The 14739-nt window shown below is 41.7% G+C and overlaps 1 protein-coding gene across 2 annotated transcripts; it reads right to left on the bottom strand.

Annotated features, from left to right (window-relative positions):
* Positions 1-2313: 2313 nt before the first annotated feature.
* Positions 2314-14549, bottom strand: klf15 (Kruppel-like factor 15). 2 transcript variants are annotated; one of them, XM_040003254.1, is made up of 3 exons: positions 14164-14549; positions 10706-12167; positions 2314-4350 (listed from the first exon to the last, which is right to left on the bottom strand). In XM_040003254.1, exons 2-3 carry the CDS (start codon positions 11950-11952, stop codon positions 4182-4184), a joined length of 1416 nt encoding a protein of 471 aa, XP_039859188.1. In that variant the 5' UTR covers positions 11953-12167; positions 14164-14549; the 3' UTR covers positions 2314-4181. The 2 variants fall into 2 exon arrangements, with proteins under 2 accessions (XP_039859188.1, XP_039859189.1); XM_040003255.1 differs by lacking the exon at positions 14164-14549 and adding an exon at positions 13217-14136.
* Between the last annotated feature and the right edge of the window lie 190 nt (positions 14550-14739).

Raw genomic sequence — 14739 nt, 5'->3', positions numbered from 1 at the left:
ACAGTTTTGAAAAGTTAGAATTGGGTGCCCCATGCCTAGTTTCAGGTCTTATTAAACACAACATGTAGGTTAATTTTTAAATTACCGTTTTTATCAAAGTGAGAAAATGGACTAAACCAGGACATGCTCACTGGCTAAAGAACTGACTTCCTTTAGGGGACCAGCCTCTAGTGGGTTTTGGCAGATTTTTCAGCCACATAAATGTCTGCTTGTTTGCACCAGAGCCAAACTTTGGGGTTCCCATTCTGTTAGAACTGAGAAACACATTAAATTAAAGACATTCACACACACAGGGAACATGCAGTATCTTATCAGTGTTCCTGCTGGCTGTATAGTGTTCGGAGAGGTTCAAGGTTGCATGCTGATGGCTTTATGTCTGAGTTGAGCTGAGTGAGTTAGGACTGAGCAGATTGTCTGGGCTGATTAATTGCCATGGGCGTCGCAGAAAGCTGCAGTTGTCAGAAGCTGTTCAGAATCTCTGTAATTTATAGTGTAGACATGATGATGGATATAGAGTATGAATGATGAGTCTGCTCTATGTATGTCCAAGGACAGAGCCTTTATTTTGGATGCGTTTGTGTGCTCCCGTGTGTTCTGTACACATGTTTCTGTATGCTCAGCATGCAACATGAAGTACCTCAGGAACCACATTTCCTGTTAGACGGGAAGTAATCATACAATAGGTAGCTCATACTAATCCCTGCCCATGTGCTTTGAACACATTGCCTCCTGCACATCTGCACAATCCATCTCCAGCTTATGGAAACTGTAGACTCTGCTGGTCAAATTGTAAATAAACAAGCAAACAAACATGACTGGACTAGATCAGTGATGTCAGCAATGAGGTTGGCAAAGTGGAAGTGGTTGGTTTCCTAGCAAAATATGAAGAAATGGGGAGTGGCTCAATACTGTTGCACAGTAATGCAGGGATCCGAGGGATACCTCTCCTTCTTGGCTCTATCTCAACATCGTCATGTGCAACATAGTGACCTCACCAGAAGAAGGTTCACTCTGAAACACATCAAGAAAAATGTTTCCCCACTCATGTTCTCATCTGCAGTCTACCTGTTGTTGTGTTTCTGTAAAGGTTTGGCAGCTGCACCAGGTATTCATCAGGATATCCTCTTCACAGAGTCGAGAACACATCTGTAGGCCATCACACTTACAACTGTGCGGTTGCTTAGCAAGTGCGTCATTGTAAGACTTCCTCGTAACTACCAGTAAGACAGGTTTCAAACAAAGCTTGCACAAACACTCATTGTTCACATTTAATCTTTTTAACAAATACACTTTGTGTTCCTCTGAGATAAATGACACATATCATTCAGTTGCCTCATTTACTGCTTATGACTGTCATCATAAAGTGGAAAGATACAAAATACTCATTTGTCATGTTCAGTAACCAGGCAGTTTTTCCAGACTGTAAAACCAGAACTCAGCCCTACTTGTTTGCATCCTTTTTTATCCTTGTCATGGGTTCATATGCACAATGCCAATAAATTACACCTAGTGGTTCTTCAGCTAGCTCTACTGAGGACTGCAGACTGTGGTGTCTATGGTCTAGTTCATGGTTATTTTCTGGCTAGCAGAGGACACTGTTAGAGTAAGACGTGGCAATACGGGAGAGATTTGCAACAGTTTTCCATCAGATGTCTCTGTTAATTCATCAGAATTCAGTGGAAGGTCTGTGCATGCTGCTTTATGTCTTTTATACTATTTATTGTAGAAAGACTACTCCAGGTACTAAACATGAGTGGGAGCACTGATGGTTGTCTAAATTTAGGATGACTTGATTGCAGTGCCTTCTATATTTCAAGATCAGGTCACTGTCCCACGAGACTTTCTGTCTGGCACAGAGTTGTTGCCCCCCAGAGTGTCGTTTTTCAGCATGCTTAGAACAATGGCAGTATTGAAATGACAAGGAAGCGCAGGAAAACAAATGCCAAATGGTGTTATTTAGAGTGCTTTATCCTGTCCATAGTCTACAGGCTGCTTTGCAACCCACCTCCAGCTAACTCTGCTTTTTGCTACATCCCTTTGTCACTAATGCCTGCTCTGCTCTGTGCTGGGGTCTTGTGCGATTCTTCTCACCTCTGGCTTTTCATTCATGGCCCAAGAACAGTGTATTACTGCCAAATAACAGAGCAGGCTGTTCCTGCTATCCCTGCTAATTAAAATACACTAAACTTGGGTTAAGCCAAACTAAATATACCAACACGGCCAGGTGTATGTCACCACCGGTTCAGTACGGTTAGAAGGAACAGCTAAACGAGTCAACAAAAATATACAAAGAATATAGAAAAAGCATTAAAATATATTTGTATCTTTTTATTGACTTGCAGGAACAAGATGAAATTTACCTTTGCCTTACACTTCCCATAATGCTTTGGGGGTATACTTATAAAGTAAGGCGTTGAAGTCACAGATTTAGATGTAGGACAGGAAACTTGGAAAAGAATCCGTCCTGAATTTTCATCTCAGTTTCAGTTTTACAATTAGTATATTTACCTGGATGTGTGTGTTTGCAGAAATAGACCGTTCTCTCCTGAAGTAATAAACACAGCAATACACAGCAAAAAAAACAACAATACATGACTGATTCTTTTCACTTTTATTTGTAAATGCATCTTGGATAGAACAAAGGAAAAATATATAATATATCCATATGTACTGAAATGTTATGTACACATTTAGGGTTGAAAACTATAAATCATCAGAATAGTCTCTGTGTGTTTCCTGGATGCAGCGATGTGCGCGCCTGTATATTTACATACATTCATAGGATGCGATAAAACGCCTGTGCTGACACAAGCATTAAAAATTCAAAATTGAATAAAAGGAATGATGTACAATGTTGTGTACCCCTGCATGTTGTCACTATACAGACATGAATTATACATGGACGGCATAGTCGCACCCCTACGGGCTGTTGTACACACAGCAAATAATGTTCGAGAGAAATAAAAACATTCAAAAATTTGGGGACGTTGCCACCACATTCTCCAGCTCATGGCAGGTCAGCACCATGGTGTGTGGGAATTCATTCATCCCCTCAAGGTAAGATACTCGCTGGCTGAGGTGGAAGGCCGTCAGGGCGTGTCGAGTAACAGATAAAGCAGAGTCGAGGCAGAAATTGTGTCATCAGCAAAGTAATAGATCAGGTAAAACTAGCAGATGTAGGCAACAATTTTAGTTCAGGGCCCTGTTGTGAACAGTCAAACAGCACATTGCAATGAGAAGCTTGATTTCCAGAACAATGTCACGCTCCAACAATGATTTTGTTTTTGTTACAGTAAGGCTTAAACTATGATACAAACAGAAGACCAGGAAGCAGGTAGACATGACTTGGCTTAAAATTCAACAAATAACATTTAACACTGATCAGAAGGCCAGTTTTAACAATCACTGTGCACTTAACCTTTGAGTTTGTCACTTTTTAGCTCTCCTCTTTACATCAGTTTACAAAGTTCCTGTAAAAAGTAGGAGGAGTCCTGATAGCTTATCATGTTTTATTCCTTTTGTTATGCAATCAGTAGTTCATGTCCACGTCAGTAAAACAGTTCCCTCATTGTGTTTCAGACACAAGCTGAATAGAAAGTTATCCACAGTTATTAGTCAATTAACAGTGGTGCAAGGCAGCAAAAACAAAAGGACAAAACCTTGAGAGAAAGCGCTCTGGACCCAAGGAAAAGTAACTACGACTCGGGTAGTAGCTGATGAGGATCCAAGTGAGTTTCACTTCTGAAACATTGCATAAATTTAACATGTCTGAGACATTAGCAGCTTTCAGGAAAATAAACGGCAGCTCCTGTATCCAGTTAGAATGGAAATGCAAGGCTATTACCAAACGTATCACATAATCCAGACTGAACCGAAATAAGCTTATCTTATTTTCTTCTCAGGCAGGTGATAAGAACAGTGCACAACCGACCAAAGCACCGACATCAACCTTCAGCTGATTACAGACAGGATGGTAAGCGTGTTGGTTTCTTACAATAACTTAGAACAATCCCAGACCACTCTAACGCCAAGTGAGGTTTGCTTCAACTCACATGTTCCAGATGACTTGCTGATGACGCAACAAAAAAAAGGGGGGGGGAAAGAATTTTAAAAAGTACTGATATAGTACGAGGGTGTTCCAAGGATTCCCAGTGATCCCAGTAATCTCAGCAGGTGGAGCATCAGTTTGCTGAGCGGACTGTCCGACTGCTTCGTGGAAAACGGTGGACTTTGATGTGTTTTGACAGATGGTCACTGCGGGCGAATTTCTTCTCACATACAGGACACTGGTAGGGCTTAACCCCCGAATGGGACCGCCGGTGACGCGACAGCTCATCTGAACGTGAGAACCTGAAAGAAGAACAGAAATGTTTCAGAATTCAACAAAGGCAAACCGAGAGAGGTGGCGGTGCGTGCACAGGTCACAAATCTGGTGACCTTAGACTTCACTTTTCTTAACTGTCTGGAAATGTCTTGAACAATTTTGCACTAGTTTGCTTTACAGGTGTGGCTTGTTTCCTACAAAATTAGATTGTGTGCAGTGAACTTGCATGTATATACGTGCACTATCATGTGAGTGCAGGGTGTATAAAAGGAGATCGGTAAAGTAACACCATATATATTTTGTGACAATAAATAACAGAACAGAAATCAGCTTCCTTCTCAGTAAGTTCCTCATCCCATGAACAGATTTCAACACAGTCTTGGACAGCAGCTGGCAGCCTTATTCTACTCTGCAGCCTCAGAAAACTGCTCTCCACCTGCTGCGGGTTATGATTAAGACCATGAGACAGCTGAATAAGACTGAGGACCAACCTGACAAACCTGCCTCAATTGGTTTTCCAGTGAGCTCCAGTGGGAGCTGACTCTTAACCCTCTCAAGGCAGGCGTTGCCGATTTGCAACAGTTAAAAACTAACAACTTGATTACCCCACATACTTTTTTAATGAGGTTTTTTTACTCAGAAGTACCACTGCAGGACTTGGTTGTGCATTAGCAACAAAAAGCTTTATTTGAGCCTGAGAGGGTTGAAAAACAATGAGTGAAGGGATTGTTCAGCTCTAAATGAATGGGCCCGTTGTCTTTGACAGTTAAAAAAAAAAAACAATAAATCACAAAATATGTTTGTTGTCAAAAGACCAGGATAGTCTGTCCAGGTCTGTGTATGGGTTTGTTTCAGCCGCGTGTGGTTTCAGGAAAATCCTGCCTCGCTTTTGTCAACCTAGTTGCATAATTCACCCAGACCTGTTTTTCTCTTTTTGATGGAACTCGGTATGCTTGGCAGCTCTGAACAAAAAGAAACACTTGCAAGGCACACAACATAAATATATCTGAATGAGCATGGATATTTCAAGGCACGAAATTTAAAAACGATATATAACGCCCTTGTCTCTTACCTTGTACTTCTGGAAACTACCTAAGTTAGAAACTTATTTTTGCCAATCCCAAGATTTTTACTGCAACTGCATCATTATCTGGTCACAAGCAAGAATGCTTCAAATGCTGATGCTTCAACTCATTTCCTTCTTACTCATTTGGACAAACAGAAACTTGGCTGGAGTCACGTGGATGACAGCTCCAGGGTTTCTTCCCAGCACCCTAGTTCTCTGAAACTGACTGTCCCCAGCTGGGCTCTGCCTCCCAGATGTTACTCTGGTGACTTGACAGCATGATGAATTGGTACAATTGCGCCCTATAATTAAGGAGCAACATTTAAAAAGCTAGAGTAAAATGCAATCTACCCTCTATGCTTGGCAGGCACAAGAAGCTTAGAGCTTAAAAATGATGCTGCACACATGTAAGTTAGATTGCATGCAACACCTGACAGCAGTTTAAGAAACTGGACCCTGCCAATGAAACCCTTCCAAGCCCAACCACAGCATCTAGCCAATAAAAACTCTTTGAAACAAGTAGATAAAGTCCACACTGTGACTTATGTAATTGACTAGTTACTGACCAGAAGTGTCTGCCGAGTCCCCGACAGAGACCAGCAGACTCACAGCAAAACTCAAACTCTATGTGTAGGATAGACGGTGTATAGATACTTATCTTCTCTGTAATGTTCAAACTTTTTTGTTTTTTGCCATCGTTATATCTGGAGTTTAGTTTATGAATTAAGTGTGCTCAATCAAATATACTGTGCCACTCATATTGTACATGACCAAAGTTTTAAATGGGTATAAATAATCTTAGTGGACAAAAAGCTCAGAATACACACTTTGTTTCGCTTTCTACACTTGGATCTGCAGGATCTCACTGACATATCCCTAAAAATTTACTCTCAGGAAAACAGCTATGGCACAGAAGGCCCAAGCACCTGCTGTTTGTTCGGAGCAGCCAATCGGTTGTCTTAAAAGGAATGACAGGTGCAGTCATGCAAAGTTATTCTAGCAGTGACAAAGAATAAAAACATAAAGATGAATATAACCAATCCGAACCTCTAAACCACGACTAACCACGTGCCTTACACAGAAATAAAAATGATTTTCAAAGTTGAACACACTGACTACTGTACCAGCTCAAAATCAGATATTCCAACAAGACAAAGTTAAGGTTAGGGTTATAAATATCAGCATTGCCTCATAATTTCACAATCAAGGCACGAGTAATCCCTAGTGTAGTGGCAGACAGTGTCTTCATCGCAGGGCTGGTGTGTGGATGATATTTGATACATGAACAGAGCCCAAAGTCTGAATCTAATTTTATCATATAATATCTTTCAATAAACCACGTGCACCCAAATCTGATCAGCAAACAGTTTTACATGGCGTGCATAGATGAAACACTATCGCTCTGACATTCCAACATCTGGTTCGGATCTGTTGCTCTGTGAGAGAGCATCAGAGAAACAGTGACAGGATTTCTATTGTTGTGTCCATTTTTTTTTTTTGCCTGCAATGAACTTTGGTTTTATTTCAGCTTGTAGTTACTCTTCTTTAGAGCAAACAACATCTATATTTGTCATACTTGAACTAAACTGCAGTAGAAAGAAATAAAAGATTGGGTTAAGACATCTGTGAGAAAGGGAAACAATTAAAAGCAGCCCTCTACAGTCTGTTTCCTTCTAACCTTGAATTAGAGGGCTGCACAGTATCCAGCCAAGTGTTTATCCAACTATGTTCCTCCAGCACTGACTCAAATTGAAAAGAACACAAATAATTTTGGGGAAAATCATTCTATTGTCCAACTCAGCCAGAAAACAGACACCTGGATCCTTCTCGTAAAGAGAATTTCTGTATTATGTCTTCGTTTCTGGCCCAGTGTTAGGAATCAGTATTTTAATGCCAGTTAATGCCAAACCCATGCCTGGCACACACTGTACTGAACAGCTGTGTCTGTGGCTGACCTAACCTTTTGGAGCCTTGTGTTGTTAATCAGGTTCCAGATCACTAGTGAAAACTTTCTTTTATTTTGAATCAAATCTCACAGCTCACTTTACCACAAAAACCCTACTCAGCCAATGAGATAAAGATTATGCACTGCTTGTCTGACGTCATTTGTTTTGAAGCATATTCATGAATGTAATTACTGAATGCAGGGATGAACAGAGGCATGTTAAGATGACATCACGGCCTACTAATAACTTACCTTACCTCCTTAACTCCACCAGGTCTCTAGCGATCCTTTTAAGAGAGTTAGGGTTGGGTGCATTTTAGCTACACTAGTAGTAGTTTAAGAAACCAGCAGATGTTACCTTTGAAGTCTCTTGTATGCAATTTGGTTTCACAGTTTTTGCGTTACAAAAACAGGGGAGATCTAAGGGTGAACCTTATCTGAATTCTTTACACTGTAAACGTAGTTATATCTAGAGTGACTGTGTTATACACTGTACTGCATTCATTTGTTCTTTTAACCGTTCTCCCTGTTCCTCCTAGTCCATATGAGGAACCCTGCCTGATACCCGCTCTTCCCTTTCATGCAGTGCAGCCTGGACGTTCCTAACCCACAGTCATGGTAACTATTCAACACTTTGTCTTTGTTCACTTCCTCACTGCTTCTCCCTTCAAGTGACTGTGTGCAAAACTCGTTTTTTCTCCCACCGTCTTGACAACAGTTAAGCTAACAATATAAGCAACATGTTTTTCCCGTTTTTCTCTTAAAATCTTAGTCTTTGCGTCTCGGCTCAATCAGCAGCTACTTTAATAATTTTCCCAACCTGCCCCCCTCACCCTTTGGGAGGCCCCCTCATTTATCCCAACACATACAGTGGGTTTCACACACACTGGTTTTCTCTTTTTTTCTCTGAAACGCACACACACACAAACACACACACACACACACACACACACACTTTCATCCTAACTAGATCCTGCCTTTTGTGTACAGACAAGAGCCCTTTGTTAGCTGGGACACACTGCCTGGATTACTACTGCACAAATTTCTGCAGCTCATGTATCAGGACACAGTAGTCCCGCTGTAGGGTACATGCCTGGTGGCATGTTGCCAGGTTGGGAATACCACAATACAAAGCTTTTAGGAGATATTATTTATTGCCTGCTACCTGCATGCTTTGAGTTTGTGAGTGACTGCATGTTATCTCCTGAAAGACTGGTTCTTGTACGTCAAATTATGTAAAAACACACTGGTTGGAGTATTTTTTATTTACTGTTCATTCTTTTCAAAGGCAAAAGACGCTATGACCAAATTTGAAGAGGCTCTGCTTCTGACCTGTCCAAATATTTTAGCCAGTTTTTGTTTATCGTTGCCGGCTGTAAGTTCAGTCCAGCGTCAGTGTTCTACATGGTCAACATGCTTTTTAAATTTTTTCCTGGGAAATCCTTACTGGAAAAGATATTTTGGATTTGTAAAAATTACATATTTGAAAACATGTCATCTAATTCAGACACATTTTAACAAATCCAAAGTGCAGATTTTCAATTCAGTCCAAAGTCAATATGACATCAACCTGATCTGACAGAAATATGTGAAATGACCACAACTTCTTTTATGTGTTGTTATTATATGGCTACACCACAGAAACTGTCCCACTGGAGTGTTACTTGGGACTACACTGTGGTGAGTACAGCACTCTTGCATTGAGGCAAAAACACTCTGAGTTTATGTGTGCATGTTCTCTTTGTCTGTGTGGCTTTTCTCCAGGAAATCGTAGTCCCACAATACAAAGACACACATATTGGGTTAACTGGTGACTCTAAATTGGCTGTAGTTGTGGCTACATGGTACATAAAGAGCTTAACCCTCTGAGATCCGAGTCATCATTAGTGGCAACTTCCACTTCCAATACTTTTCTAAAAATATTAAAAAGTCAGTTTTGCCGACAGACAGACAGACAGACAGACAGACAGACAGACAGACAGACAGACAGACAGATAGATAGATAGATAGATAGATAGATAGATAGATAGATAGATAGATAGATAGGCAAGAATATGTTATTCACTATCAACGTTTAAGGAAAAGCTTTTCAAGATAGTGGCAGAACTATTTTTTTTAAGTTAAAACATGTCTGTTTTCCATCCGTTCTGGGTCCTTTTTGGAGCTACTGATTAAAAAGTACAAAAGTTCATTTTACTCATGGGACATAAAGTCAGTGTTGTACTCTTCACTAGCTTAAGGTCAGCCTGAACATCCCACCTGATGTCCTCAGGAAACAGGCCAGCTTAGCTCTGCCAACTCTGAACAGGAGTCAAACTCCATCACATTCACACAAACAGACTTCCACGTTAATAAAAGCAGAAAGACACTTTACTTTAATTAGCAAAGTAATTGCCTACTGATGAAGACATCCACCTTCTTCCTCTGCCATTAAACACAGCAGGTTCTAAATTAACTCTTGCTGTTTTATACTGAAAAAACACACACACACTCATGCTGCCCCAGCAACTGCACAGCTGTCAGGTCTCAACAGGAGGCATCCATGTTGTGACCATGTGACTCCAGTCCACATGCACTGTGACAGATTTAGTTTACATCCACAGAAAAAAAGACACCATGGTTATTCTTACCCAACTTGGATATCTCTGTGTTGCCACCACCTCACATCACTCCAATTAGCACTTGCTAGACTGCAAGGCAGCTACTAAGAGCTCTTCAGCTTAATGGGTTAGTGAAAAGGAAAAAACCACAGGATGGCATCTTTTGCTTTACTGTTACATCTTCCTGGCTAACTGTGAGTGGCCTGCCTCACTGCTGTGCCATTTTCCTGAGATTTCAGAAAGACAACAAGTGCTTGCTTCCATGGTAATCTACTTGGTTACAAATAGGGACATTCATGTTGCAGGGCTGCTTGTCTGTGTTTTGGGTTTGAATATAATTTCTTCCTGGTCTAGAATACCCCATGTGGAAAATCTATTAAGGGAAAAAGTGTAGTACCAAACTGAATTAGATTGAATGTGAAATGTAACATGATCTACTTTTTAAGAAATGCCCCTTTTAATTCTTGTCTAAACCTAAAACACTAATATTAGATTGTGGATTTTGGGGGTTTAAGTTACTTGGACTCTGCACCACACATGATGAACAGGGATATGTCCGACTGACAAAAAATTACTGCAGCTAGGCCAGTAATGAAATTATGCAGATGCCTGCTACAGCCTGCTGTTATTGCTCTGTTAACAAACAAACCTTTACACAGGTTACACTTAATCACTCGTATATATGAGTCAATCTTTGAATCTAGTCTGCTAAGAAAACATACTAAACATACTATGTTATATGTAAGAGCATTCGGTTCCTCGGTACCCACCTCCACCCGCAGCCCTGCCAGTTGCAGGCAAAAGGCTTCTCCCCTGTGTGCCTCCTCAGGTGGGCCTTCAGGTGGCTGCTCTTGGTGTACATCTTGGTGCAGCCAGGAAAAGAGCATTTATGCATTTTGATGAGATCCGCCACTGTGTTCTTCTGGAATTTTTGTCCGCCAACAAGGATTCCTGATGCCTGGCTAGTAGAGCTGTCCCCGAGCCCAAGAGGTTTGGCTGCAATTGGGACTGGAGCGATTCGTACAAACTTTGAGGAGACGTTAAGGCTGGGGGAGGGCAGGATGTGGGGCACAAGGGCAAAGGTTTGACCTTGGATGTTGACCAGTAGCTGTGCAATTTTGATGTCTGAGGCTGGGGCAGGCTGTGGGGGATGGGCAACTGGAGTAAGTGGTGGCACTGTAGGCTCCTGCTTGATCTGTATAGGCTGGATTTGCAGAATGACCGGCATTCCATTACCATTTGTGTCACTGTCTGAAGATGAAGGTTTGTTAGTGGATTCCTTCTTGGCCCCTGTGCTGGACTCCTGTGTGGGGTTAATTCTTGTGGTTTTGGTGTCACTAGACGCAACAGCCACCAGACCTGCAGTGCCGACAGTGGGAACAGTTTGGTCAGAATACTTTGCCTCTGGCTCTACTTTAGGCTCAGGAGAGGCCTCTACGCACCACTCCAGGCCAACTTCTAGACCAAAAGACTCCTGCGTTACTCCCAACTCTGGGCAATCCTCTTGGATCTCCTGTTTCATTGTCACCACGTCCATGTTCTCCTCCAGGAATTCTTCTATCTCTTCCAGGGTGGGCTGGAAACACCCTACAAGCTGTTCTTTTAGCTCACCATGGGTCCAGGTGAAGAAGTCAAAATTTTCCTCCTTTACTTGCTCACGTTTGAACGGCTCTTCTTTCCGTGAATCCCACAGCAAAGTGGATAATGGCATAGGATCCACGGATTCTGTGGTAACGCTGTTGGCACTCCCTAAGGAGGCCTGAGACAGCAGGTGGTCCAGCATACTGTCCTGACTTTCAGCACTAGAGCTGCTACCATAGCTGGAGCTCAGCACCTGGGAGTCTGGGCTGGAGCAGGAACGAGGACTGGATGAGTCGCTCAGGTCCTCCTCCGAAAATGGTGACGGCATAACCTGGTAGGAGCCCAAGTCCTTGACCATGTCAGATTGCTGGCAGGCCACTGGAGCACCGCTGTAAAGAAGAAAAGTGTCTTCACTCACAAAGGAGTTATCTACCATCCCTGGATACTGCCAAACCACTGTCTCTTTCTGGACTCAGAGTCTGTGTTTAGGGATGACTTGCAAGAGAATTATTCCTTCTGCTGGTGGAGAAGACCAAATATACCCAGGTCACAAAGGTCACACTTCTCACGGATGAGATACCAAAAACACCTGGTGTTAGCGCTGGAGAAAGACGCTCGCAATCCAAGGTCTCCGGACAGGAAACAGTATGTCTAAAAGAATAAACAGAGATGATGACAAGTCGGTTAATCTCCATGCCACAAGCAGCTGCTGCACATTTGACAAAGCCTGAAAACATACCATTATATATAAACAAACAAAAACTGCAAACAAATATATGTATACACAGTGTGTCCATGTCTTCATTGTTAAAGAAGTCCCTAAACTGTATCAATGCTGCATTCATTCCAATTAATTGTGTTACCTTCTTAAAATGATTCATTTTATTAGGTTTGAGTGCAGAAACAACAAGTGTATGAAAAACACTGAGGGTCATTTTTGACTCTGAAAGAGTTCTGATGAGTTCATAAACTCATAAGCCATTTTTTTTAGTTCTGCTAACTTCTTTGGGTTTGTTTGGTTTCTTTTGAAAAGATGAATTGATAAAAAGTAATGTTGGAGGGCTTAACTACTAAGTTAGTGTTCTCCCTGTGTTGTCTTGGTACTTGTACATGTACATTGGCTATAACCATTTTAAAACACCCATATTTTGTCAATAATCCACATACACTAATAGAGGAGCCCAATTTTCTATGCCAGTGAGCAAGCGTTAAAGGATGTTACATATTATTAGCCCGGTTTATTTTTCTACCACACAAAATTTGTGTAAATGTAAATGATCCCTGCAGTTCATCAAAAATTGCAGCTGGATTTGAAGTAGTGTGCTATGACCTTTGACAGCAATACTGTACTTACAACATTTGTTTCAAAATCTGTTTTAAAAAAAGTGTCAAATCTCAGCCAACTTTGGAGGCCCTGATCTTTTAATGTTTAAACTAGTCACAAAGGTTTGGACTTTATCTGCCTGAATCTCTGCTTCAATATCTTTCGTGTAATTCACACAATCACAGGATTTTTATTTTTTATTTTTACCAATTTAAGGCTTTTCCCATTTTAAACATGTAAATATTTGAATTTTTAAACATTGCTTAAGTTCGGGTTCTTTTATGTCTAACCATCGCTATGCTGTTTACAGGAACAAATCTCAAGTTTTAGATACACTCTCATGATATCTTAACAGAGCTATGGTTCAATGACATACCTTAACTGAGGCTGGTTTCTGTATCTGTATCTGATCTATGTTTACAAGTCAGCTGGCTGTACTTTCTTTACATGTGTCCAGATCAGAGTGATAGTATGCAGTATGAGTTCACATTATCATAGTTTTACAATGTGCTAGTGTAGTCTTCATAAATAGGCTATTTTCCTGGAACGAGGAGCGTCGGTCATACTCTCTTCCCCTCTCCCTGCCTCCACTATTTGCCCTCCCTTTTTAGGGGCCCCTGTATGGTCTGAATGAACGAGGATGAACCCGGACCAGCGAGAGAGAGAGAGGGAGGGAGAGAGAGAGAGAACATTATCCTGAAACACCGCAGGGGGCAGCCAGGAGCAGCGTGGGTTCCTCCTCTGAATGCGTAAATCACCTGTTCGGCGTGTTTACGGGACGATAAAGGATCAGTAAATCAGTCACAGCGCAAAAGGATTCTTTTAGATTTAAGTTGTTGCATTTATATTCACAAAATGTTGTCGCCTTACGTGCAACATTTTAAGGCTATATTTTGTAATCATATGTTAAAATTGTAATTATGGCTGATGGTTTTTTTCTCCTTATTTGTACTTGCTTAATAATTATATCGGCATGTGTAACCATTAACTCTTCCACGCCATCGGGTTTCAGACAGCAGTGACTCTCAGGCGCAGCTGAAAATGGGACAGCAAAACTCATTCAGATTCCATTCACTTACACTCTGGTGTCAAACTGATTAAACTGTGAACCCTGAAAGTCCTCCGTATAGATCTGTGTGCTTTGTTTTTCCCGAGTGTCCCTCTCTGCGGCGCATTACGCATGAGTAGGCACGCGTCTCCGCTCTCAACGTAAACATGTTTTCATCCTGCCTGCTGCTGCAGCATATGGCACGGAAGGGAAACGCGTCCTGCACGCTCTGAGAGACCTGGGGGGAAAGAAAGAGAGAAAAACTCCGATCTTACCTCGATCGTGCAACCAGAATATAATCCCAGAGCAAAATACGCAAGGAGGATGTGTTTTATCCGTTGCATTCGACGAGCCACAGTTTGCCCTTGAGGTTCTCCATGCAGCAGCAGCAGCAGAGGAAGAGTTCAGACTGGACTGAGTGCTGACTGAGTTGTACTATGGAGCCGTCACATGACTGCCAGGGTACCTTACAGCCTCAGCGTAGTGAGAAACGAGAGGATGTCGCTGAAGGCTCGTCCCCGCTCTGTAGTCTCATTGGTTGGTTTTTGCAGGGATGGAGGCGGGTTGTCCGGTCTGTCACTCCGTTGATCTGCTGCGTGGAATAACATGTGGGACTGTTGTTCAGGCAGGGAGCAGAGTGGTACCTTGTCATGATGAATAACTACTGGAGGGTCGGCATTCAGGGATCCAAGATGGAGGCGTGATGCGCCTTACAACCTTTGATTGGCTGAAATTGATTTTACTTTAAAAAATAATCTTTATTTATTAAGAAGGACAGGAGATCAGTTTCATTAGGCCAGTTCTAGTGGAACTGATGTGAAAAGTTTTGAGATAACTGCAAGATATTGTCA

Source organism: Simochromis diagramma, unplaced genomic scaffold (genome assembly GCF_900408965.1).
Source record: "Simochromis diagramma unplaced genomic scaffold, fSimDia1.1 OVJJ01000646.1, whole genome shotgun sequence".
In the NCBI taxonomy this organism is placed as follows: domain Eukaryota; kingdom Metazoa; phylum Chordata; class Actinopteri; order Cichliformes; family Cichlidae; genus Simochromis; species Simochromis diagramma.
Note: the sequence above shows the minus strand (reverse complement) of the source record. Positions and strands in the feature narration are given on the sequence as shown.